The following is a 27451-nucleotide window of genomic DNA, read 5'->3' on the forward strand; positions in this document are numbered from 1 at the left end:
ACTCGAAAATACACAGACACATGGAGGCTAATTAACACGCTACTAAATAATGAATGGGTTAATGAGAGTAAGGAAGAAATAAAAACATACTTAGAGACAAATTGAAGTGAAAACATTATGACTCAAAATCTATGGGACACAGTGAAATCAGTCCTAAGAGGGAAATTCATAGCAATATAGGCTTAACCCAAGAAATAAGAAAAAGCTCAAATAAACTATCTAAACTTATACCTAAAAACTAGAGAAAGAACAGCAAGCAAACAAACCCCAAAGTGAGTAGAAGGAAGGAAATAATAAAGATCAGAGTAGAAATAAATGAAATAGAGTCTAGAAAAACAATATAAAAGATTAATGAAACCAACAGCTGATTCTTTGAAAAGATAAACAAAATTGATAAACCTTTAACAAGAATCATCAAAGAATGAAGAAAAAAGACTCAAATAAATAAAAACAGAAGAGGAGAAATAACCACAGAAATACAAAGGATCCTATGAAAATACTATGAGTAATTATGCACCACAAATTGGACAAGCTGGAAGACATGGATACATTCCTAGAAACATACAATCTCCCAAGACTGAGTCAAGAAGAAAAAGAAAATTTGACCAATTACCATTAAGAAATTGAACCAGTAATTTAAAAATTTCTAAAAAATGAAAGTCCTGGACTAGATGGCTTCATAGGCAAATTTTACCAAATATTCAAAAAATTAATACCTATTCTCAAATTATTCCAGAAAATTCAAGAAGAGGAAAGGCTTTCTATTTCCTTTAGGCCACCATTACCTTGATTCCAAAACCAGATAAAGACATTACAAAAAAGGAAACTATAGGTCAGTATCTCTGATGAATATTGATGTAAAAATCCTCAATAAAATATTAACAAACTGAATTCAGCAATACATTAAAAATATCATACACCATGATCAAGTTGGATTTATTTCTGAGATGCAAAGTTGGTACAATATCTGCAAATCAATTAATGTGATACACCACATTAACAAATTGAAAGATAGAAGTCATATGATCATCAGTAGGTGCAGAAAAAGTATTTGACAAATCCAGTATCTATTTATGATAAAAACTCCCAGCAAAGGAGGAATAGAGAGAACATACCTCAACATAATAAAGGTCATATATGACATACCTACAGCTAACATCATACTTGATGGGAAAGGCTAAAAATCCTTAAGATCAGGAACAAGACAAAGATGCCCACTTTCACCACTCCTTTTTTAACATTGTATTAGCAGTCCTAGTTACAGCAATCAGACAAGATAAATAAAAGTCATCTGAATTGGAAAGGAAGAAGTAAAACTGTTCTTATGTGTAGATGAAATGATACTATATGTAGAGAACCCTAAAGATTCCATCAAAAGACTATTAGAACTGATGGATGAATTCAGTAAAGTAGCAAGATACAAAATTAATACTCAGAAGTCGGTTGCATTTTTGTATACCAAAGATGAACTTTCAGGAAGAGAAATTAAGAAAACAATCCCGTTTACAACTGCATCAAAAACAATAAAATACCTAGGAATCAAATTAATCAAGGAAGTAAAAGACCTGTTCTCAGAAAATTATAAGTCATTGAAAAAGATACAAATAAATGGAAGCAAACACTGTCCACATGGGTAGGAAGAACCAATATCATTAAAATGGCCATACTACCCAAAGCAATCTGTAGATTCAATGCAATCCCTTTCAAAATACCAATGGCATTTTTTAGAGAACTAGAACAAATAATACAAAAATTAATATGGAACCATAAAAGATCCCAAATAGCCATGGCATTCTTGAGAAAAAAGAATAAAGTTGGTGGTATCACTACCTGATATTAAACTACACTACAAGGCTATAGTAATCAAAACTGGTACTGGCATAAAAACAGACACATGGATTAATGAAACAGAATAGAGAGTCCAGAAATAAATCCACATCTATACACTCATTTAATATATGACAAAGGAGGCAAGAACATACAATGAGATAAAGGCAGTCTGTTCAATAAATAGTGCTGGGAAAACTGGACAGATACATGTGAGAAATGAAACTAGACTGCCTTCTTACATGATACTCAAGAACAAAGTCAAAATGGATCAAACACTTAAATATAAAACCCAAAATCATAAAACTTATAGAAGAAAACATAGTAAACTCACTGATATTACTACTAGTAATTCTTGTCTGATATATCTTCGTAGTTGGGAAACAAAAGAAATGGGACTACTTCAAACTAAAAAAGTATTTGCACAGCAAAGGAAACCATCAACAAAATGAAAAGACAGTCTACTGAATGGGAGAAGATATTTGCCTAGGATACATCTGATAAGGGATTACTATCCAAAATTTATAAAGAACTCATAACAACAAAAAACAGACAATCTAATTAAAAAATGGGCAAAGGACCTGAATAGGCATTTCTCCAAAGAAGACATAGTTGGCCAATAGATGCATGAAAGATGCTCAATATCATTACTCAACAGAGAAATGCTAAAACCACAATGGAATATTATCTCACAACTGTCAGAATGGCTATCATCAATAAATCAAGAAACAAATGTTGGCGAGGATGAAAAGGGAACCCTCATACACTGATGGTGGGACTGCATATTGGTGCAGCCACAATGGAAAACTGTATGGGGGTTCCTCAGAAAATTAAAAATGGACCTACCTTTTGATCCAGCAATTGTATTTCTGGGTATTTATCCATCCAAAGAAAACCGTAACACTAATTTGTCAAGATCTAGGCACCTCTCTGCTCATAGCAGTGCTATTCAAAATAGCCCATCAACAGATGATTGGATAAAGAAGTTATGGTTCTTATATACGATGGAATATTATTCAGCCATTAAGAAAATGAAACCCTACCATTTGCAATGACATGGACAGACCTAGTGTGTATTATGCTGAGAGAAATGAGTCAGAGAGAGAAAAATAAATACCATATGATTTCACTTATATGTGGAATCTAAGGAACAAAAAGAACAAACTAAATGAAAAAAGACTCACAAATACAAAGGACAATCCGATGACTGCCAGAGGAGAGGGAAGTTTGGGGTCTGGGAGAAAGGAGTGAAGGGTTAAAGAGAAATATACTAGCAGTTGAAAGATGGTCATGAGGATGGGGAATGTGGTATAGAAAATGTAGTCAGTAGTAATGTAACAGCTATGAGATGTCATTTCATAAACTATATAAATGTCTAACCAACTTACTGTATACATAAAACTAATAATAAAAAAATATTTTTGAAGTAAGAATAATATAAGAAAAAAACAAAAATAAAAATAAAAGTATTTGTTTAAAAGCAATTATAAACCAATAGTGTCTATGGTTTCAGGTCATATATTGTGCTAAGTGCTTTATATACACTTCTATATATCTTTCCTTCACACTCACAGTCTTCTTTATAAATCTAAGAAGTAAAAATTATTTACTCCAAGGCTGATGTGAAAGGCTTCAGCTTGGGCTAAATCAGGTGTCCCCAATCCCCAGACCACAGACCGGTGCTGGTCCATAGCCTATTAGGAACCAGGCCGCCAAGTGGGAGATAAGCGGCGGGTGAGCGAGAAAACCTTCATCTGTATTTGCAGCCACCCCACAGTGCTATCATCACCCCCTCGGCTCCACCTCAGATCATCAGGCATTAGATTCTCATAGGAACAACGGTCCCTGGTGCTACAAAGCTTGGAGACCACTGGACTAAATGATTAAGGTGCCATTGTCCATTTCAACTAACAAGTACTCAAAAGACAGTCCACTTAATATTCTCTCCACCCTGCCTCTGTTTTACAAATTCTTAAAAGCCTAATACCCATATTTTATAAGAGTGGAAATAACAATTTCTAAAAAAAATAAGCCCAGCTGCAAACCATAGTTCCTTTCAACAGGGTCCCTAGATCACACCTATACTACATTATTACTAATTTAAAAATGAAATGTATATCTAATTCTAGCTGTGGTAAAATTGAAAGAACAAGTGCATATAATCTGCACTGCTTGCTAATTAGGGTCTAGAGCCTGATCATTAGTGGTGCTCATGGCACTGTCTCTAGAGTTAGCAGTTTGCTTGGTTTGCTCATAATAACAAAACAGACAGATAGTCCATCATGAATGCACCTGGCCTTTGGCCCAGCGGTGTTATTGGGAAGGTTCAGGATGGGATATCTGTATGTATTAGTATTTGGTAGAATGGAAGTGAACTAAGTAACGGAATGACCAAGCATGAACACAGGTCTTTGGACTCCAAATGGCACATCCCCACTAAAATGTTTTTTTTTTTCTTCAAAATCATGGCATGTTACTTATAAGAAATTGCTAATCCAATATAGTACTTTACTATAGTAGATCTAAACATACATTAATAAGGCAATCACTAGCCATTATTTTAAAAGGGCACAGAGAAGGAGCATGGAAGAGGGAATACAGTTAGCATTAATATGATGGCTAAGTGGAGGGCCAATGGAGGGAGGGGGCAATTGAGAGGAATCATTTTATGAACATTGTAGATATCTAACTAATGGACTGTATACTTGAAACTAATTTAAATAAATAAATTAATTTAATAAGAAAGGGGGACACAGAGAATATGTGGCTGTAACTCCAGACTGCCTGATGGGTACTCCACTACCGTTGCCCAAAGACAAAACACAAGGCCATGTGGAAATGGCTTTTTACTTTATCCCTTTACTCCTATATACCTCCCACTTCCTACTTCTCTCTGGTAACCAGTAATCTACTGTCTGTGTCCATGAGTCTCTGTTTGTTTGTCATGTTTGCTGCTTTAAGTTTTATATCCCACATATAAATGAAATCGTATGGTTCTCAATTTTTTCTGCCTGACTTATTTTGCTTAGCATGATTATCTCAAGATTTATCTATGTTGTTGTAAATGGTAGTATTTCATTTTTTCTTATGGCCGAGTAACAGTCCATTGTGTGTGTGTGTGTGTGTGTGTGTGTGTGTGTGTGTGTCTGTGTGCACGCGCATGCACAAATACCACATCTGTAAATATGTCACATTTTCCATACAACTGCTATAGAAAACAGTATGGAGATTCCTCAAAAAACTGAGACTAGAATTACCATATGACCCAGCAATCTCTCTTCTGGTCATTTACCCAAAAAACTTGAAAACATTTATCTGCAAAGATATATGCATCCTGATGTTCATAGCAGAATTAAATGTGGTGGCCAGGACATGGAAGCAACTGAAGTGTTCTATGATAGATGACTGGATAAAGAAGATGCATCTTTCAATCTTGTACCTATCTCTTAAAATATGCCAATTATCCAAAAGTCACCTTATATTCAGGCATCAGTCATTTTGCTACGTTGGAGGAAATAAGAATAACAGACATAAAGTCAAGAGATACCTGTTCAAGTCTCTATTCCACTATTTACTAGCTGTGTGTCCTTGTGATATTACTTAATTTCTCTGTTCCTGTGTCCTTGTTAATAACATGAATCTGTAAAATGGATCATAATACCTGCTTTTCTGGAGATACATGTCCATGTTTTCTGTCACATAGCCTGATTCATAGTAGGCTCTAGGTAAGTATTTATTTTTTTTTTCCTCCTTTCTATCTCTTACATCCAGATGTGAGCAGTCACAACTAACAACCACAACAAATGTTGCTGAGGTGTTGCAAAGCCACTAACATTTGTCTAGTGATCCACTTATTTCCCCAGAGGATCTTTGAATTTAATGTAAATCTATAGTGCATGTAGACCTAAGATTTATGTGTCTGTCCAGTAGAAGACTGCATCTCTCCCGAGGCAGTGAGGACAGTGGAATTTTGGAGATTAAGGCAACTGCTGGGATTTTATGTTAAAAGTAATTTTAGATTATGGCCTGAGAAATATTGCTAGTGTGCCTGCATTCTCTGATAGTACTTTCTTTGTTACTACCAATCAGCAAATAAACCAGACTCTCCTGAGAGATACCTCATTATTTTCTTTACTTTTTCTCTGTGACCATATTTCTGGCTGTGCTTACTGGGGGACTTCCTATAATTGGGTTCAAGCAGCTCAGTAAACATACTAGTCCCCATATACACACACAAACCTAATCTCTAAATAACCAGTGTTGCTCTTAGATAAATGTATGACCAGGAGATTTACTGATACTGAAGAAATTAAATTCCCTATAATTATTTTTCTATAATTCATTCCCCTGAGAACAAAAGCTAAACTACTCACATGTTGATAAGTTTCAGCTTATAATCTTTAGCTCCAAGAAGCACACGTACAATGCCATATACATAAAAATAAGACTCTTTTCTAAAGGAGATTGTTTTAATGAGGAACTTCTTTTTTGGAGAGACATTGGAACTCAGCCATCCAGAGTTCAGCTTTGCTTCCTTGAGGTGATCTTGATAAAGAGACTGAGCAAAGGACATCTCACTAGAGTCCAGACTCAGTCTTAAATTGAAAAAACTGTATATCTTTGCATCAAATGGAGGTGGGAGAAATAATGACATAAGACATGTGCAGTCAGCTGAAAGTAGGAGAGATCATCTTTTAAAATTTTCTGCCCCAGGATTTTCTTAAAAAGACAGAGAAACAAATATCCACATGCATTTATTATATGTTCACTGTGTCCACTATAGAGAACAAAATTCATAAGTAATTAACCTTTTTAGGTCTCAGTATGAGCTAGAAAATAGAAATGAGAAACAAGGTCTACTTCAAAATGTCATGTTAAGGATTTAATGAAATAATGGTTTTAATAATGGCTGACACATTAATGCTTCATAAACATAGATTCCTTTTATGCTATTAGTCTTGCTTTTAACACAGTCTCAAAACCTTTTATCATTTGGCTGTTGAGTCCAAAACCCTCCCTCCCCTCACGCTGATTGAAGTATGGAGAGAAAGCTGGGGAATTAAGTGACCACTGAAAAGACTGTGCTATAGAGGGGGAAAGAAATGTGAAAACTCTTCACAGTATGTGGATATGTGTGTTCAAAATGTCATAGCAATTTTGAAAATTTAACATAAGGGAAATAAGCCACTTTCATCTGTGTAGACAATACTGTAATGTAATCCATTCCGATAACAGATGTGTGTAATGAATGATCATAGTTAGCAAATCCACATTAATTAATAAACAATAGTGATACTTGCTATTATGTGTGAAGGACTGTGGTGGCTGCTATATATTTATGTAAAATCATATTGAAATCTCACATGAACACATTCAAGTATGTATTATTAACAGTTCATATATTAAAAACTGAGGTTCATAGTTGATAAGGAATTTGTTCAAGACTTTAAAAGGTATCACTAGAAAATTTTAAACTATCTTGAAAATTAAATTGTTGGAAACTCTTCTTTTTTTGATATCCCAGTGGAAAAAAAAATGAGTTGTGAAATATTAATGAGGTGTTTAAATTAATCATATATAAAAATCTTCAGAGAAGAGACTGTTCAGGTTGCTTCTGCACATTGCAGTTCATCAAGGATATAAGGCTTGACCTGATAAACTAAAGGTGAAGAAGGGAAAGGGTGTGTCAGGCAAACTGCAGACAGTTGTACCAAGGTGGGAATATAAGATTCATGTGGGTGGAGCTTTGACCTGTACAAATGTGAAACCTGGCTAGAACTATATTTTTAACAAATGACTCATGAAAATAAATGAATGTTCCTCTTGTTTACATTTTGGTACCCAGATCCATGCTGGGTACTGTGGTACTTTAGTAGACCTATCCATCCAGTGAGTACTCTAAACTCTGTTTTTATATTTCCAATATACTGATAAAGTTTACTTCTCTTCCTGCTTTATCTATTTGTCTTTTATTCATTGGAGTTCTTATATGGGTTTTGCTCCAGATGCTAGCTAAATTGCCAGCTCTTAGTGAAACCCATGATCAATGTCCTGTAATAATATTTTATGAAGTACTATTTCTTCTTTACTATTTGTGTGATGGAGAGAAAATTCCTTCTGTTTCTAAGGTCTTATATCTGCTGTGGCTTCTGTCAAGAAAGTTCTTTTGTGAGCCAGTGAACTAGAGAACTTGTCCATAAGCTTTTAGCAAAGCTTAGCAATAAAAGAGATATGAGTTTTAAGACCATTATCAGAGATGGGAGACCTGGTCAAGGCTAGCATTTTCCAGTCGCTTATACCAAATTATTTTCTTATTCTTTCTAAGAAGTACATTAAACATATATTAAACATAAAAACAGATTAAAAACAGTAAGCATAGTATGATACTACTTTTGGAGAAAAATTATATAGGAAAAAGTCTGGGAGGATAGTACCAAAATATTAAAAAATTGTTATCTATAAAAAAGAGACTGTGGGTAATTTTTCTCTTTGCTCATCTGCATTTTCTAATTGCTCTACTAGGAATGCAATAATTACAATAATAGTAGTAATGATAGCCAACTTTCATTAAGTACTAACAATAGTGAACTAACCACAGGTCGGGCCATATGGATTTGGATTCTGGGTTCTCTTTTTATTGCATCTCTATGGGGTTGATACTGCTATAAAGCCCAATTTTATACATAAATAAACTAAAGCTTATAGAGTTTTTAACACATTTGCCCATGTTCACATAAAATGTGCACATTGTATTTTAAACAATAGAATAAAGATGAAAGAAAATTGTCCCGATAAAGAATATTGGACTCAATCATGTTTATTATGGTGAAATCTCACAAACTGATTTTTTATCAAGATCACAAAAAGCTTAATACAGTATTTCTGTATGTATTATATATATATATATATGTACATATATATTACATACAAATAGGTATATCTGGTATGTATGTGTATGTGGAGGGGGAGAGAGAGAATATGCTTGTTTTCCCTTAGACTGAGTTTGGAAATTGAGAGATATGAGGATATAGTCAAGAATATTTAATTCATGGATATGCAGTTATACCTTCCCTCAGCAAATTCAGGCTTATCTTTTTCTTCTCCCCTCTTGCTATAGTCATCCATGCTCTGTATGTCTCCAACCCAGAAAAGCTGCATAGCCGTAGGCTTTCTTCAGGGTGAAATGACTGGCTGTCTTCCCAGACTTGACTCCTGGTGTATCATGCTGGTTATTTAATGTGGTTGCTGACTCGAGACTTAGCACTAGAAATGATGGCCCACCAGTGGGAAAGGCCTTATAAGAGCAAAGAAAATGGGTTAAAAATCAGAAGCTAGGAGAGGAAGTTGACTCATATGATTATCATGGGGCTTAGTGGTCTTGATAAGAGAAATCTATAAGGCCAAACTGTGAGTCTAACTATGTAAGGAAGCAAACTTCATAAATTTATGGTCATTACCTGTGTAGGCACTCTTTTGTGACAAGGTAAGCAGGCATGGGGTCAGGTGGGGGTCAGAACTGTTTGGGAAGAACTGATTGAATCAAGTACAATAGACACTGGACTTGCAGGGGAAATTGAGATAAAGAAATCATATAGATGTCTAACCAAAGTACTGTATACATGAAGCTAATTTAAATAAATAAATATATTAAAAAGAAATAAAGAAATCATATAGTTCTCCATTAAGGGGCTGCAACAGCTATCCTCCAATTGCTATAGTGTTTAGTCAGAGAAATCGCTTTCCTTGATCTTTTTTTCTTAATATCCCCCAGTCTTTATGTTGTACAATGTTGAACTACTAGAGAAGCAAACTAAGGATATTCTTAGAGAATTAGCAAAGCATGGGTATCAAAAATTGAGTAAAGGCCTTATTGGTAAACATATGTAAACTTTTGCAATAAGAAAGAATCTAGAAAGAAGCATTTTAATTGCAGCATAAATATGAATGACATTAATTCAAAGAGTAAAAATGTATTTTTAATTATATTGGTGGGGCTAGTAATCTTTTCAGGGCTTTGGGTTATTAAATGTCTTAATCCAGTCCTGTCATTGCAATAGGCTTCTTCATAGTCACCACTAAGAACTCTAAAATTTGATCCCTTACAGTGTACCAGATAGGCATGGTGCTATGTTCTTTACAAACATTACCTCACTGAATACTCAAAACAATTCTAAGAGATAAATGTCATCCTTATATATCACAGATGAGATGACTGAGGCTGAGAGGTGTTAAGTGACTTGTCTGAGAAACCATAACTGTTAGATGGTGGAGCTCAGATTTAAATATATTTCTTCCTTCTGAGCTTTTAAGTACTCTTAAGACAAAGATCACATGATGAGCAGTGTAGAGAGTTAGAAATGATAGGGAGTCACAAACTGGAGGATTAAAGGGTTTGAAATCTTCACTATACTCATATTGCTTTAAAAGAGTCATCTCAGCATAGATGTTTGGTCCAGAAGTCCTTAGATATCTATAAGAAATGCCAGGCTTTTACTCAAGAAGTATTTCAATAATTCTCACATGGGGTATGTCCTTGTTATCAAAATAAGAAAGGCCTGGATTTTTTTAATCCATAAAGCACAGTATCCCTACCCAGTGCAGTGGCCAGTAATGACATAAACTTCTCATATTATTTTGAAACCATGTTAAATTGTTGCACACTTTCTCCTCCCTTTCTCCTTTCCTTCCTTTCTTTTCCATCCTTTTTCTTGCTTGCGTGCTTGCTGTTTTGCTTTATTTATCTATTTACTTAAAATATAAGGCTATGACTTGATTCTGTCTGGCATCAATTTTAAATAATAAGGAAACAGGCATTTGGGCCTGGAAATTTTAGCTATTTGTATTTTGGAATGTGTGTGTGTGTGTGCATGTGCGCGCACTTGCATAGCTGTATACATTTCAGGTTGTGAGTTAATTTAATACATTCTGATTTTATTTGACAAGTTGACGAAGAGTGTAACAGATTTTACTTTCGTATATACCAGCTTCCTTGGTTGAAATGTTACTTCCTCAGGGAAGCTGTCCCTAAAACCTCTTTTAAATATTCTCATAGCCTCTAAACTTCTCCTTTATCACCATTATTAAAGTTGCAATTAAATGATTATGTGTCTAGTTATTTGTTCAAGGTCTTTACCATTATTCTGAAATCAACCCCAAGGAAGGGATAATATTTTGCTTATACATTGCTATAAACTGAATATCAGGAACAATGCTAGATTATAGTAGGCATGCAATTAATGTTTATTTAACAAAATTCTCTACCCCTAATTGTTTCCTATATTTAGTTCTTAATATTGTGGACAAACAAATAGGTTTCAACTATTTCAATATTACGTTGCCTTTGAGAATTAAAAATGTCAGCAGGCAATAGTACGCCTGAAAGCTAATAGAGACAGAAAACTGAGTCATGTGTCATTTCTCTCTGGTAAACTAATACCTCTGTATCTGCTCATGGGTAAGAATAGCAATAAATCATGTGAGAGAACTAGCAAAATTCACAGGAGTGTCCCCTAAGAACACCCTGCTTCTATAGTTGCTAATGCAGGGTTTATCTCTGGAAAAGTATGGGCATCATTTACATAAAAGCCAAACATTTCAGGATTTCAACAACGAAAACTTGTCTGTATCCTAACTTTGTGTGAGCTTCCAGAAAACTGAAAAATAAGATTGGCATAATATTAAGGAACGATGCTGTGAGAATAATTTCCAAAATACATATGGATGTAGTGAAGGTTCCAAAGGCTGTTGCTCTGGGAAACTCTGTTTAATATTTGGATATTATTGGGATATGCTAGTCTGCAGGGCATATGGAAATATCCCAACTGTAAGCAGATTTTATAGTTTGGTAGCAGATATCCCCAGCCATCACCTTCTTCTCTGCCCTCACTTCCACCCCCAACAACACATGCTCATGTACACAATTCAGCTGTTTCTCTGAACCCTACTATTCTTAAAAATGTCATTGTTTTTGTGACCATACTATTTCTAGGTGCTAGTAAACTTTAAATGATGTGTCTAAGACAGCATATGCTTAGAATAAGGTAATTCCCAGTATATGTGATACTATGATTAGAGGTCTAAACACTTAGGCTCATAGAACCAACTTCCAGAGAATTGAAATGTAAAGCTAAGCACTATGGATTTTAATGTTAAGATAATGATGGTATCCTTTCTATGTTTTTGTTTGTTTGAAGACAGATCTATTTCATTATGGATGCTATACTTGTGTGGATTTCTTCATTCTCACTTAAAAAGCTTGGCTTTAAGAAAAAAAGTGTTAATAGCCTTATACTTTCCTGTAACTTAATTGTACACATTAACTGCCTAAGTTATTAGGTACCAGAAGTAGGTACCAGATTGCTTTAGCTTATCTTTGAAAAGAGGCCAAATACTTTCTGGACCAGTAGAAGGATGTAGCAGAGATCAGCAGTGTCACAAAGAAGTAACAGCTGACTGAATGCCATGTAAGTCGTGGACCAAACCCAACAGTTGACATGGCCATAGGTTATAAGAGAACATACTTTAGTCAGAGCCTAATTTAAGTCAAAAGTGCTTGTTTTCACTAGTTGGGGAACCATGTGGAATGCAGATGCTTAACAGCATGATTTAACTTTTTTTTGCAGTTTTCCTTGGACCAAGATACCAGAGGAATATTAGTCCTTCCCATTTATCCTCATAGAGTTCTTTGTAGAGCAACAGGGATTTTGCAAGTGAGCAGCCAAAAGGTAGTTGATAGAGAAAGCCATAGAAATGTCTGAAAAGTGGGCAGAAGTGCAAATAGTAGCTGTAAATGATATTCAGGTGTGCAAAATTTCTACTAAGCCACTCACCTGGGCTCTGTTAGGTTTCATCAAGACCCTGAACTATAGCTCTATAATTGAGACTTCCTGTTGGATGCTCCCCTCTGGAAAGACTTGTCTCACTGGCCTTAATTCCCTTTCTTCTCAGCCTTGAATAAGGTTGATTTCTATCTCAAATGGTCTGGTGCTTTTTGGAGCTGAAAAGGGGCCTGCCCACTATGGCACAGTAACTGTATGGACTAGTTACTTGCTCCAGGTAGAATGAGATACCGTTTCTGATGTGCCACCTGCTTAATCGAAAAAAAAAGCACCTAGATGATTGGATACAATAAGTTCTCCCATTGTCCTCCAGACTGGCTACACATTACCTCCATAAAGAGGAAAAGCAATATTGTTGCCTTCAATGGGAAATTGTAAAAATAAGGAAGGAGAAATGTCAGATAATTGATTTTATTTTGAGAATCAAATAAATGACCTTTCTGCAGAAAATATTTTATTGTTAAACACTTGCTAATAAATTTGCATGAGGTGAATTCTCTCAAATGTGTTTTCAGTGTCAGTACTTGTACTCTAAGCAGGTGTCTTCGGCCCAATATCCATTCTTCAGAACCCAACCCACAGATAATTTGCATATATTATCTGCTTTGTTGGCTTATGAGTGAGATCTAGAATAAAGAATATTTGCTCAAAAGGTTTCACAGCGGGCACTTTGGCATTTGGGTGTACGACACCACATTTCATTTAGCCCAGCAGGCCTAAATGAATATTCACCGTTAGGGGGCAAAGAACTCCACCCCAAAGTAACTGATAACTCATTTCTGCTTGGGCTTCTCACCAACACAGGTTTTATATAATTAGAGTTTGAGTTGTTTTCCCAAAGCCTCCACAGCTTGACTCAGAGTTAAACATTTAAAGTACTTTTATCAGACAAAGGAAGGTAGAAGATTCGTATCACTTTGATTCACTGGTTTTTGTTTTGTTTTGTTTTGTTTTTTGAGGAAAGCAATGTGGTAGAGTAGGAAATATCAGAATTTAGAATCAGACTGATCTGGATTTGAATCATGACTTTTCCATTTAATAGCTGCATGACCTTGAGCGATTACTTATCTAAACCTCATTTTTTTTTTCATCTAGAAATGGGAATAATAACACTTCCTTTCAGGGCTGTCAAAAAGCTCTATTCTGTGTATTTCTTGGCACATTCATAGCAGCTAATCAATAAATGGTAATGCAGCTGCTGTGATTAAAGTTGTTCTACAGTCATAAGTGAAGTTTACATAAACTCAAACCTCTTTCTCATGACTGCAGCTGCTCCTGGACTTGAATGAGGAAATATAATTAAGATGAAACTTTATTTTTATTTCAGCCATTCAAGCTTAAGAAGACATTTTCTTCAGATCTCTCAAAATCCTGATTAATCCTTTCCATAGAATTATAAATAGGAACAGAGAAGGCAAATACAAATTATTTCACCAACACCAAACTTAAAACCTTAAATTCTAGATTTACTAAATGTTTCTTATCTTTTTACCCATTTTTGATGGCAAAGAGAGTGACAAGATGTCACGTTCATTCTAGAAAAGAAGTGTGGGATGGAAAAATGTTGGACTGAACACTAAACTTTGAATTCTGGTTCCAACAATTTCACTTGTCAGCTATCTAAGCCTAGACACATGATTTTACAACCATAAACTGCCGTTTTCCTTCCTTCCTGCCTATCATATACTGTCAAGGATATAATAGTATTTTCTAAAACCAAAGTCTTACATAACAATGAGATGCTATTTTGCACAGATTTTAATGCACAGGCTCCAGTGTTGTATAAACTTTGATTTAATTCCTGGTTCCACTTCTTACTAATGCTATGGCCATGGGAAATTATAGAATCTTTATTAGCCAGTATCTGTATCTTAGATTGACATCTCAGTATTTATTACATGAGGTTATTAGAATCAAATGAAATACTTGTGCTTAGGACACATTCTAAATACTCAGCATATTGTTAATGATAGTGTTATTTAGCATCTGGCCCAGGGAAAGAATGCCCAGTTCAAAAATATAAATTAGGAAGGTACATTTAGTCTCAATATGGAAATCTGAAATTCAGTGCAAATCAATTGATCTTTATCGAGTGTCTATAGATGGGCACTGTAGAATTTTTAAATATTAGCCTCTGGAATTTATAATTACAATAGGAAGGGTGATAATGATGAGAATGATGATGATGATGATGATGATGGTGGTGGTGGTGGTGTTGATGATGATGATGGATAAAGCTTGTCATACATTATTAAGCGACAGACACTATGCTAAGTAATTTATAGAAATTAACTCATGTTATTTTTACATCTATTCTATGAGGTAGAAACTATTATCAACCTTATCTATAGATGAGGAAACTGAGACACAAAGTGGTTATATAAACTCAGAAGTCTAATTCTACAGTTTATGCCTCATCTATTATGAACGGGAGAAAATAACTACATAAATGTACAAAGCTTTATATTATGCAAAAATATGTTTTAAATGTTTGAGTGGGAGAAATTGCATCAGACTTCAAATATTAATGCATCAATTAAAATGTTCTCAGCTCTTAGGTACAGTGAAGATCTATTAAGAAAGGGAAGAAGGTGCTTGTCTTAATCTTTAAGTAAGTGGTAGAAGTAGGATGCATTTCACAATGAGACTTCAGAGGCCATCTTTCTAACCATGATGTTATACTGTCTCCCTATTTAGCAAACTCTTATTGAAAGAATGTAAAATTGAGAATGGAAGCCAAAAAATTCACCATGCCATATTTTTTAACCATTTTGCTATGTGTTAATAATAAACCTAAATGTTTTTAATAAAAACAACATATTACATCTATCTTTCTGCAGTCATTTGGGAGGTATTGTGATTAAATGTAAAGATGTTGACAGGGCATTATTAGCTATGCCTGTCTTTCAGCAACCACTAAATATAACCTCATAGACTCTTTAGTCCACTTTAGTCCACTTCCTTAATTTTACAAATGAGGTCATTAAAATTTAGCGAGTTATAGTAACTTATCCAAGATGAGAGCTAGCTAGCAGCAGAGTTGGAACTAGAGCATGTTTCATAAACTCAAGTCCCATATTTTCCAGGTTTAATTTAACAAGTATTTACTGAGCAATAAGAATTATATTGTGGCAGGGACGGAGTGCATTTACAAATCAAAGATCATCCTTGGTCTTGAGAAACTTGTAACTTAGTAGAAAAGATAAACATGCCTTTATGTAATTATAAAACTCACCAAAATGGAACAAATTCGGGAGCAGGGGAGACCCCTCACAATGTGCCTGTATGTCTCCCTTTCATCACTCAGTAAACTTGTTTATTCAAGAAATTCTGCCCTGCTAAATTGCTATCCTGTCTACAGTTCACTACTCTATCACTAGCATACTTCCCGGTACAGAATAGGCAGTCAATAAATATTTATTGAATGAAATGAAAATCAGACAAGCAAAATAATGTGGACTCACAAAGGAGGTAATGATTAATTAAATGTGAATTTTAAATATACAGGTCAAAGCAAAGAAACTAGGTAAAACTTTACTAAAATGTCAGGTCTCCAAGGAAAGATCATTCAGCTAGAAGAGGACCTGTCATTTCTATTAATCCATATCCTTTCCTTTAGGCCAATCCACAGATGAATTACCTCTGACAAGTCAGAATTTGGCTTATTTTTAACTCGGAAGTTTTTTTAACCTTTTTGTTAAATTTAGAAAATATTTATTACAAGTCATAGTCATTCATCAGAAAAGTAAGACCATGTAAAACTTAGGTCAGAGAAAGATTGATTTCAGATCATGGCTGCCTCTCAAATTCTGGGTGTGAAATTTCAAAAAACCTAGGTAAACTCCTTCAAGGGGACTTTAGTGGTATGTGTCAGATTACCCCACAGAAAAGATAGTCCATTTATGTTTGTTCCAGTTAGTATTATTCAACCTGACTTTATGTTTTATCTTTTCTGAGAGATTTCTTTACTCAGTTGGCAACTGTTCTCCTTGCCTTGCCTTGCCTTTCCTTCCTTCCTTCCTTCCTTCCTTCCTTCCTTCCTTCCTTCCTTCCTTCCTTCCTTCCTTCCTTCCTTCTGTTCAACTTCTGCTCCCTCTCTCTTGCTTTTCTTCAGTTATGAGTCAATATTGTAATGTTATTTTTGCACATATTATTATTTATGTATTTTTCTCCCTCATGCAATTTAGCACAGGGGAGGGCATGGCTTGACCCTGCCCAGGGCCCCCCACACTCTCCCCTACTATTTTGTCTGCTTCTGGCACCCAGGAAAAAGTCAATAGAGTATCTAGCATTGGAAGATTGGGGAGATTGGCCTTTGGAAACCACATACTTAATATGCTACAAACATTAGGTTCCCAAGAGTCTGATCAAGAGCCAAGAGTCCCCTCCCACACTTAAATCAATATACTTTGAATATTTAAACTTACTTTCAAGTTGATTAAAGCTTGGACAAGAGCATATTGATACATGCACTAAGCTCAGTGTTTAGTGCTATAATTCCTGTATTAAGAACTAAAGAAGTTAAAAGACAAAAGCATAAAAAATAACTAGAACAACAAAAATACATTAATAGATATGCAATACAAAAATATGTAATTTTTAACATTAGTAACAAAGTGTGGGGAAAGTAAGTATAGAGTATATAATTGATATTAAATTGTTATTAGTCTATCAGCTTAAAGTAGATTGCTATAACTATAAGAAGTTTTATGTGACCACAGAGAAAACACCTATAGAAAATACACAAAGAAAATGAGAAAGGAATCAAATCATGTCACTACAAAAATATCAATGAAACACAAAGGTAAATAGCAAGAGTGGAGAGATACAAAAAAATTACAAAACAGAAAACAATGAAAAAAATAACAATAGTAAGTTCTTCCCTATCAATAATTACTTTAAATGTAAATGGGTTATATCCTACAATCAAAAAACATAGAGTGGCTGAATGGATAATTAAAACAAGATTAAACTATACAGTTTCTTTAAGAGACTCACTTTAGATTTAAGGACATTTGTAGGCTGAAAGCGAAAGGATGGAAAAAGGTATGTCATTCACATAGTAACCAAAAGGTAGTTGAAGTGACCATACTTGTATCAGGGAAATAAACTAAGCTAAAAACTGTCAAGAGAGACAAAGGAAGACATTACATATTGATAAAAGTATCAACTCACCAAGGAGATATAACTATTATAGATATATATGCACACAACATCAAAGCATACAAATACATGAAGCAAACATTGGCAGAACTGAAAGAAGAAATAGACAGTAACACAATAATAGTAGAGGGTTTTAATACCTGGCTTTCAATAATGGGTAGAACAGCCAGACAGAAGATCAATAAGGAAACAGCGGAGTTAAACAACCCTATAAATCAAAGGACCTCACTCATATGTTAGATTTAAAACTGAAAGCAACAAACAAACATGACAAACAAACAGAGACTCATGGATTTGGACAGTGGATTAGTGGTTACCAGAGGGAATGGGAGGAGGAGGAGGTAGATAGGTGACAGAAGGAAATTTAAGTTTGAGCGGTGAACACATAATGAAATATGCATATGATATATCGTTAAGTTGTATACTTGAAACTTATTTGATTTTGTTAATATCACCACAATAATTTTATTTTTTTTTTAAAAAAGGACTTAACAGACATATATAGAGTATTCCATCCAATGATAGCAGAATACACATTCTTCTCAAGTACACAAGGAGCATTTACAGGATAGATCACATGTTAGGTTACAAAACAAATCTTAAGAAAGAAGATTGAAATTATGCCAACTATATTTGCAACCACAATGGAATGAAACTAGAAATCAATGGTAGAAGAAAAACTGGAAAATTCACAGATATTTGGAAATTAAACAACACATTCTAGAACAACCAATTGTTTGGAGAAAAAAAAACAAATGGGAAATTCAAAATATGTTGAGATTAATAGAAACAAAAACAAATATACCAAAACATATGGGATATAGCCAAAACAGTATGAAAAGAGAAGTTTGTAGTAATAAATGCCTACATTAAAAAAGAAAAAAGATATAAAATAAACAACCTAACTTTATACTTCAAAGAACTAGAAAAATAAGAACAAACCAAACCCAGGGTTACCAGGAGGAAGGAAATAATGAGGATTAAAACAGAAAAAAAAAAAAAAAAAAAAAGGGAGTGCAGAATAGAAAAAAAATCAATGAAACAAAGAGCTGTTTTTTGCAAAAGTAAACTAAATTGACAATCCTTTAGCTACATTAACTAATAAAAAGGAGAAAAAACCTCAAATAAATGAAAACAACTGAAAGATGTTACAATTGATGCCACAGAAATGAAAAGGGTTAGTTTAAGACTACTATGAACAGTTATGCACCAACAAATTATATAACCTAAAAGAAATAAACAAATTCCTAGAAACTGAAAATCTATGAAGACTGGATCATGAAAAAAAAAAAAAATCTGAACAGACCTATAACTAGTAAGGAGATTGAAGCAATAACAAAAACCTCCCAACAGAAAAAGAGCCCAGGACAAGATGGATTCATTGGTGAAACCTACTAGATATTTAAAGAGGAATTAATGCCAATCCTTCTCAAACTCCCCCAAAATTAAAGAGGCAGGAGCACTTTCAGATTTATGAGGCCACATTACTATAATACCAAAGCTAGAAAAAAAGATATCATAAGAAAAGAAAAATCCAGGCCAATATTCTGAATAAACAAATGCAAAAATTTTACACAAAATACCAGCATACCGAATTCGACAGCACATTTAAAAGATCATGCACCACGACCAAGTGTGATTTATCCTCAAGATGCAAAGATGGTTCAAGATGAGAAAAACAATCAGTGTGATAGACTGCATTAACATAAAAGAATACAAATCACATGACCACCTCAACAGATGGGGGGGGCGGGGAAACATTGACAAATTTTAACATTCTTTCATAATAAAACACTCCCAAACTAGGAATGGAAGGAAATTACCTCAACATAAGAGAGGCTGTATATTAAAAGTAACATTATACTCAAAAACTCAAAGTTTTTTTCTTTAAAATTAGGAACAAGATAAGGATGTCCACTCTTGCTACTTCTATTCAGCGTTATACTGGAAGTCTTAGCCAGATGAGTTAGGCAAGAAAAACAAATAAAATGCTTTCAAATCAGAAAGGAAGAAGTAAAATTATTTCTATTCAAAGGTAACATGATTTTATACATAGAAAACCCTAAAGATTTCATACACTCGCACAACTGTTAGAATAATAAACAAATTCAGTAAAGTTGTAGGATATAAAATCAATATACAAAAATTTGTTTGTTTCTATACGCTAATGATTAACAATTTAAATAGTAAAGTAAGAAAACAATCTCATTTACTATAGCATCAAAAAGAATAAAAACATTGGAATAAATTTAACCAAAGGAATAAAAGACTTGTACACTAAAATCTACAAGATTTTGATGAAAGAAAAGACATAAATAAATGTTTATAGATTGAAAGACAACATTTTTAAAATGTCTATACTTATCAAAATAATCTGCAGATTCAATACAATTCGTGTAAATATTCCAATAGCATTATTTACAGAAATAGAAAAAAAATACTAAAATGCATGTGGAAACACAGAAGACCCTGAATAATCTTGAGAAAGAAGAACAAAGCTCAGACTTGTTAATTATAACCATTATAAAACAAAAACAAAATAAGTTTGTTGAGGATGTGGAGAAATTAGAACCCTTGTACACAGTTGGTGGGAATGTAAAATGGCTTAGCTGCTACGAAAAACAGAGGTTCCTCAAAAAAATTAAAGATAAAACTATCATATGACCCAGCAACCACACTTCTGTTTGTTTATCCAAAAGGATTGAAATTGAGATGTCAAAGAGATATTTGAATTCCTGTGTTCATTGAAGGATTATCACAATAGCCAACATGTTGAAACAACCTAAATATCCATTGACAGATGAATGATTAAAGAAAATGTGCTACATACATACAATTAAATGTTATTCATTAAAGCAAAGAAATTATGTCATATGCTATAACATGGATGAAACGGGAGGACATAATTCTAAAGTAAATAAGCAAGTCGCAGAAGGACAAAGCATCATTTTATTTATATTACATGAGGTTTCTAAAGTAATAAATTTATAGAAGCAGAAACTAGAATGGTGGTGGCCAGGGACTGGGAGGAGAGGAAAATGAGGAGTTTCTTTTCAAAAGGGAATAGAATTTTAGTTATACAAGATGAAAAGTTCTAGAGATTTGCTGTACAATGTTGTACTTATGGTTAACAGCAGTGTTCACTTAAAAATCATTAATTGGTAGATCTCATATATTTTTTAACCACAATTTTAAAAGATCTAAATAAGGTTATGAATAACAATACTCTTTAATTTTCTTTAACTTTCTGACTTGGTTGTTGAGAAAGAGGAGGCGTCATCTTGACTCGTTGCTGTCTAATATAGTCTAATATTCTGTGAAATCACTATGCCTTTTGAATTATATCATTCCAAGAAGATTGAGACTTGGGTGGTTGGAGTTTGGGATTCTCTCCCTGCTTTGCCACTGACTGGCTTTTGACTCGGGGAGCAACTCCCTGTTTCGCTCTATCTAGCTATAAAGGGAAAACAACTGGACAACACTTGAGAGAAAATTACAGCTGTCAGGAAGTTCAGCTTTTATGAATGAATATCTTACATAAAAAGAAGCTGTTTCTGTTTCTTAGTATTATAACACCACTAGCAAATTTCTTTAAGGAAAAAAAACAATGAGTTAATGCGCTTATACCACTCAGCCATACTGAATGTTTCACTTAAATGATGCCCTTAAGAGCACATTGTTATTTTGTGTTTAAATTCAAAAAACTTATTTATTTATTTTGCACTGAGAGGTAGAACACAGACCTGAATGCCTAAGTTCATATAACAACTGAAAGACAGTTTTCTGTTTTTTTCTCATTTGACGTATTTTATTAAATCCTAAACACTTACTTTGTGCTTGGCTCAGAGGATACAGTTACAAAAAGAGAGGCCTCTCCCTTCCTTAATGGTGATTACTTACATTCTGTTTGAGAAAAATGGCACAAAACAAGTGATAGTGTAATTCTCATTTTAAATACAGTTATCATAAGTGTTGAAATAGAGACACACAGGTGCTAAATGGGTATTTCCTGGGAGGGTGACGTGATCTGTTCTGGAAGGGGACAGGACACAGTGTCCAGGGAGTGCTTTTTTAAAAAGGTGATATTTAAGTTGAACTCTGGAAGACAAGATTCCAGAATTTCTGAATAGAAGAGGCTTTGGGATGGCAGTCTGGTTGGAAGGAAGGTCTGAGAGATTTGCTTTGAGGCTGCATTGCATAGTAAGTCCATTCTCGGGTGTATTGTATTATTACGTATGTTTCCTTGAGATGACTTTTGGGAAGCTATCCCTTTATGCACCATACAGGAGGGTGAGTGGGAGTGAATTATGTGAAGGTGTGGAGAGGGGAAGAGAGCATGTGCAATGACCACAGCTGAGATTAAACACAGGTATTCCAGACCTGTGTGGATGGAGGATAGAGCACAAGAGTGAGACACAGATGAGACTGGTAAAAGCAACAGAGGCCAGGTCACCTAGGACATGATTAAGGACCATGCAAGCCACTAAAGATTGTGCTGTCAGTGGGGATAAAGATCTGTGGAGAATGAGATTTTATTGATAGGTATCAAGCAGGATAGGGCCTGGTTGTATTCACATTTTAGAAGAAGTCACTCTGTCTACAGTGTGAGAATGAATTGGAATAAAGGTGGATGCCAGAGACCAGTTAGGAAGGTGTTTTAGCAGTTCGACTGAGAAATGATGTTAGCTCAGCCTAGAGGACATCATGGTGATTAAGAGAAACAGACAAATGTGAAAGGTATTTACACAGACAAGTATACAAATATTGTAGATGTAACTGGATATGCCAAGGGGGTCTGGAAAGCTTCGCAGAAGTGACATTAGTCTAATCTTGAAGGATGAGAACAAATTTCTTGTAGTAGTATAGTTTATCACTTAGATTCAATTGCTAAAATTTGTAAATTATAAATCATTATTACCTTTTTATTCACATCCCTTTCATACTCTCTAAGAAACATCACGTAACTTGTGTTCTTATTTCTCTAAGTGTTACTGTGTTAGACTATAATAAATCTGCATTTCCTGAAAGTTATTTTATAATTTAGCCTTATATTAATTAAGATTAATCTTCTCCCCCGTCAACACTCAGTGGAATACAAGGATATTAGTGAGAATTGGAGACATTTTAAAACTTTCTTTTCCTTTTTTTTTTTCCTTCCTATTAAATCTTCTGTCCAGACTAAATCTCTGTGGCAATTAGGCATATATCCTTTCACACTGTTTATTCCTACCATTTTGCCTCCTAATATTTATGATTAAATTTGTTTAAATCTTTTGGAGATAATTTCAGAGACCAAAATGCCTTAAATATTCTTCGTTCTCTCTTATTTAGAAAGGTAGATTGCATGGATCTGAAGATTTCCTAGGAAAGAGGTTATTAGGTATAGAAGAATATTAATTTGTTAGCATTTATAACATCTCTGGTCTTATAGTCATAGGAGTAAACTGTCTACACTTTTCAAATTAAGAGAAATTGCATGTAGTACTTTATACCATTTAATGATTATTTAACACATTACTTGTGTCTGTTAAAGGACTTCTACTACCCAGTCATCCCGGAGCAAGCACTTAGCTCTTCTTTTATAATTAATATTTTTATTTCCCATATGCAGAGAATGCCTGAAGGAAATTTTATCTGGAAAAAAAAGATCTGTGTAGTGTTTTGATGCAGTACACTTTATTTAGTAATTCATTTTTGCTATTTATTTTTTAGTAAATTGATCAAGCCAGGATATTCGTTTTAAGATCCCTCTATGGCGTCAGTGCCAGGTCAACGAGAGGACAGTAAGATATATCTCATATAGGCACCATCCTGTGCACCATCTGCCCATGGTAAATCACAATGATAAGTGGGACATGTACTTGTGCACCACTAATTCTTGTTTGACCAGAATTTCATGTCATCTCATGGTCATTACAATTGTCCAATTACAGTTGATCAAATTGAATTACCTTTAATTAGTAAGTCTGCCTCACAGTACAATGGGCTAGTTGGCCATATTTTTCTGTTTAAGTGGTCTGTCCTCAGACATGGAAAGCCAAATGCTATGTTTGAAAAGAAAAAAAAAATGTGGGGAGAGGAGAAAACATGAGACTAGAATTATTTTACATGTAATACAGTGAAAGAATAATTTTAATGTAGTCTTCTAATAAGTTTAATGAAAGTTTGCTATGCTCTTTAGGATCTTTGAAGGAAGGTAACATTAGTTATGCAACCTACTGCATTTATTTGTCTATATAGAAATGACATACTGAGATTATTAAAACAACTTCTATTGTCCTTGTGTTGGGAAGAAATAGATCATTATGAAGAACTCATTCACAGAAGATTTAGGTCCCTACAAAGATTTATAATATTTTGAGTAGTGCCCAGCCAGGAAATTTACTGTCTTGCTGCAAGCTGCACACTCCATTACAAAATTGTAATGGAGTCACACTGACTTACTCCTGTGCAGATTGATTCTTATATTTGAGAAGCAAATGGGTGAGAACAGGGCATGTATTTCCTGAAGATGCTAATGGGCCTTTGAGCAATGATATCTGCCTGAAATATTAGAGAAGTATCTATGGTTATATAAGATTTGAGAAAGCCAAACTTATCACTTTCTGACATTCTCATTTGAGGTTGATGGTATTGCCATATCACATCAAGTCCTGCTGTATAAACATGCACCAGGCATTATGGTGACACTAGACAAATATGAAGTTTTCTAGGGATTCATTTGACCTAGAAGTTATTTCAGGTATTATCCGTTGGTTCAGCCTAGAGAATAAGGGAGGGAGAGAGAGAAAGAAAAAAAGAGCAAGAGAGAGAGAGAAATGATTTTCTTCTCTTTTTATTTTTTCACTAAGTATCACATGATCTATTTGCCTCAATTTTATTGTTTTTAGGCATTGATCTTGACTCCTTGATTCTCTTTCAGGAAAAAGGCCACTAATGCCATTGTTATTTCTGCCCAACAGTTCAAGTATTCTTTTTTTTTTTTTGGCTAGTTTCCTTACATCAAAACCGGCACTGATGCTAACCCGAAAAAAAAAAATAACATGTTTCTGGAGCATTGCTGAATTAAATATTATTTTAAAAAAAATGTTGGTCAACTCCTTCATTTCTCTACTTATTCCTTCTATTTATATATCCCAAAACAAAAAGTATTTTTAAGACTATTATGTGCTGGTCAAGCAGTGGGCTAGATGTTTGGGGAAAATGTGGCCAATGACAGGCCAGGGCCTGCCTTTTGGACTTATACAATTGGTTGTGATTATTTAGCAAAGACATTTTATAAACCAGCTGTGCCAGGTAAAGTACTATCACCAACCCCTTGTGTAGAATTTGAAAAAGAACCCTCTCATGGAGATCCACAAACAGAGAAGATCCGCTTCTTTTGTTCTGGATTTTTATTTATACGATAATTTATCCAGTGGGTCCTAGTGTTGAAATGTTATAATCCTGGCTTTTGAAATAAGAATCTTGCTGACCCAGTCAGAAATAAGGTCTATACTGTCCCAACACCTGGTTAATCCACTGAGACGGTAGATCTAATAGAATCTGGTGGTTTGTAGGTAAAATTATTATATCATGGGATTTTGTCATTTTTATTTGGTGCTACATGGATGGCAGCTTCCTTTCCAATCAAACCAAAATTATTTCCTCAGGGATATGTGATAAAAATAGATATTTAGGCTATAGATGGAGAATGTTTCAAACAAAATAAAAATTCTAAATGCCTTGCCCTTTACTGGAAATACTGTATGTATGGCTTCTACAATCATACTAAAATTTTAAAACAGTAATGTCCTCTTTGGAAGGCAATTGCTTTAAATTGGATAGGATTCACTCATTTTTCAGTGAAAGAATTCGAAAATTCTGTCTTTGGAAACCAAAATACTGGATGGCAGAGTTGGATGTGTCTTTCACTTTAAAATGCAGACTCTCTCTGTGGTGAATGTATTTGTTGTGGTAAAGTATTTGAAAGAAAATCTTCAGAATAATTTGGGGTAAGGGAAAACAGTTAAAATAAGCCAACCCACCAGTTTTGAACTTTGAAAAATGCTTTATTTAGAATCAGAAAGAATTAATAATCATTCATAGCATAAAGAATCTATGTTACATTATAATCTAAATCAAGATTATAATATATAATCATTATTTAACACAAATTAGACTTGCAAATTTTAAAGAACTTTAGTATTGGGCTTGCTCTCAGTGATTTTCTAAATGAATTAATGTCCATGGAGTTCATTTTGATGCTCTTAGTTACCTCATTATTTGGTCTTTCTTGGCAGATATGTCTCTAGATAAGTGATTCCTGTAAATGTTGGAAATTCCTTGACAGGTTAACTTTCCCATCATTTTAAATTGCTTATGCTATATTGTTTCAGCCTAGATGCACCCTTTCCTGGAAGAAGGGTCCTGCTAGTCTGATAAGAAACTGTCTTTCCTAAGGTCTGTATTTTGTGTGGGGATCAGCTAGGAGAAGGAAAAGCTAGAATGCCAAATTGCAGAGAGTATTCCTTACTGTGGGGCTCCATCCAAAAAGGGTTTGTAACACAGTGTACAGTCTTGTAGCCCAGCTGTGTGGAGCATTGATTGCTTCTGCCTAGAGCAGGGATACTGTCAAGTTGCTCTGTGAGTTGAGTCATCTATTGACAAAGAGCTACCAGCCCGCAGATAATGCTGTGCGGAGCTGCTCTCACTGCTCCCACCGCTCCCACGATGCACTGCTTGTAGCAGCTGTCAAAGATACTGAGGGATCCACGGGAGAGGAAAAAAGACTTTTACAACTGCCTGGAAGAAAGGGGTGTGAGGGAGGAGACATTCCTGTGCAGAGCTGACCAAAGGAAAGAGTAGGCATCAGTGCAGTATGAATGCATACCTCACCAAGCAACACAGCTGCAGCCGGGGGTCCGATAGGATGGATGCTGGCAGGAGTGCACCCACACTGATCAGGGATGCCCACTGCGCTTGTGGCTGGCAGAGGAGCCCTCAGGGGCTCGGGTACAATTCTCAGACCATGCCTTCCTCAGGATCCGGGGGCCCAGCTTCAAACAGGACCAAGCTGGTCACCTTGTGGGACAGTGTGCGGAAAAGTCCCCACAAGACGAGCACCAAGGGCAAAGGGACTTGTGGGGAGCATTGTGCCTGCCCACATGGTTGGTTCAGCCCAGTACAGGTGAGCCTTTTCCTTATGAATTTCCCTTAAGAACTGGAAGAAACTGAGAGCAAATTGTGTAAGGTTAGCATGGTTTGGAAACTTTGCTGAGTCCTCTTTGCTGACTGAGTATGTCTGTTTGGAAAATGGTAGGCCAAGAAAATCTGTCATTTTCACAGATGTTTGTGAACCTCTGGGTGGCCTGCGAAAGTCCAAGGATGCTGTTCTCAGTTTCTTCAGTGACTTTTCTCCAAGTTCAACTTCTCTAGTCCTCAGATGATTTTACTATTCTGCATCACAGTCTTAGCAGCACTTTTTCTCCTAATCGTTGTTAACTTTTCTTTTCTGCCTAGCCTGGGTTTTTTTTTTGTTTGTTTGCTTTTATTTTAAAGAAGAGAAAAAGAACTTTAATCAGATACTTCCCATCTCTTTAAAGATAAAAGAATATTTATTCAGTTATGGAAAATAATGATTT

At 34.8% G+C, this 27451-nt stretch overlaps 1 protein-coding gene across 23 annotated transcripts in view; it reads left to right on the forward strand.

Moving 5' to 3' along the window:
- Nucleotides 1–27451, forward strand: part of DLG2 (discs large MAGUK scaffold protein 2) — a 1668408-nt gene that overhangs the window by 989466 nt on the left and 651491 nt on the right. The window contains exon 1 of one of the 23 annotated variants that reach the window (XM_036221822.1): nt 20938–26997. The exons of 18 other annotated variants lie outside the window; for them this stretch is intronic. In XM_036221822.1, coding sequence (XP_036077715.1) covers nt 26689–26997 — 309 coding nt within the window. In that variant the 5' untranslated portion in view covers nt 20938–26688. Of the gene's footprint in view, nt 1–20937; nt 26998–27451 lie in introns of those variants that run through there. 4 more of the 23 variants (XM_036221813.1, XM_036221825.1, XM_036221814.1 and 1 more) reach the window with 4 other exon arrangements.

The sequence above is a fragment of the Rousettus aegyptiacus genome, unplaced genomic scaffold, assembly GCF_014176215.1.
Source record: "Rousettus aegyptiacus isolate mRouAeg1 unplaced genomic scaffold, mRouAeg1.p scaffold_m13_p_5, whole genome shotgun sequence".
NCBI lineage: Eukaryota > Metazoa > Chordata > Mammalia > Chiroptera > Pteropodidae > Rousettus > Rousettus aegyptiacus.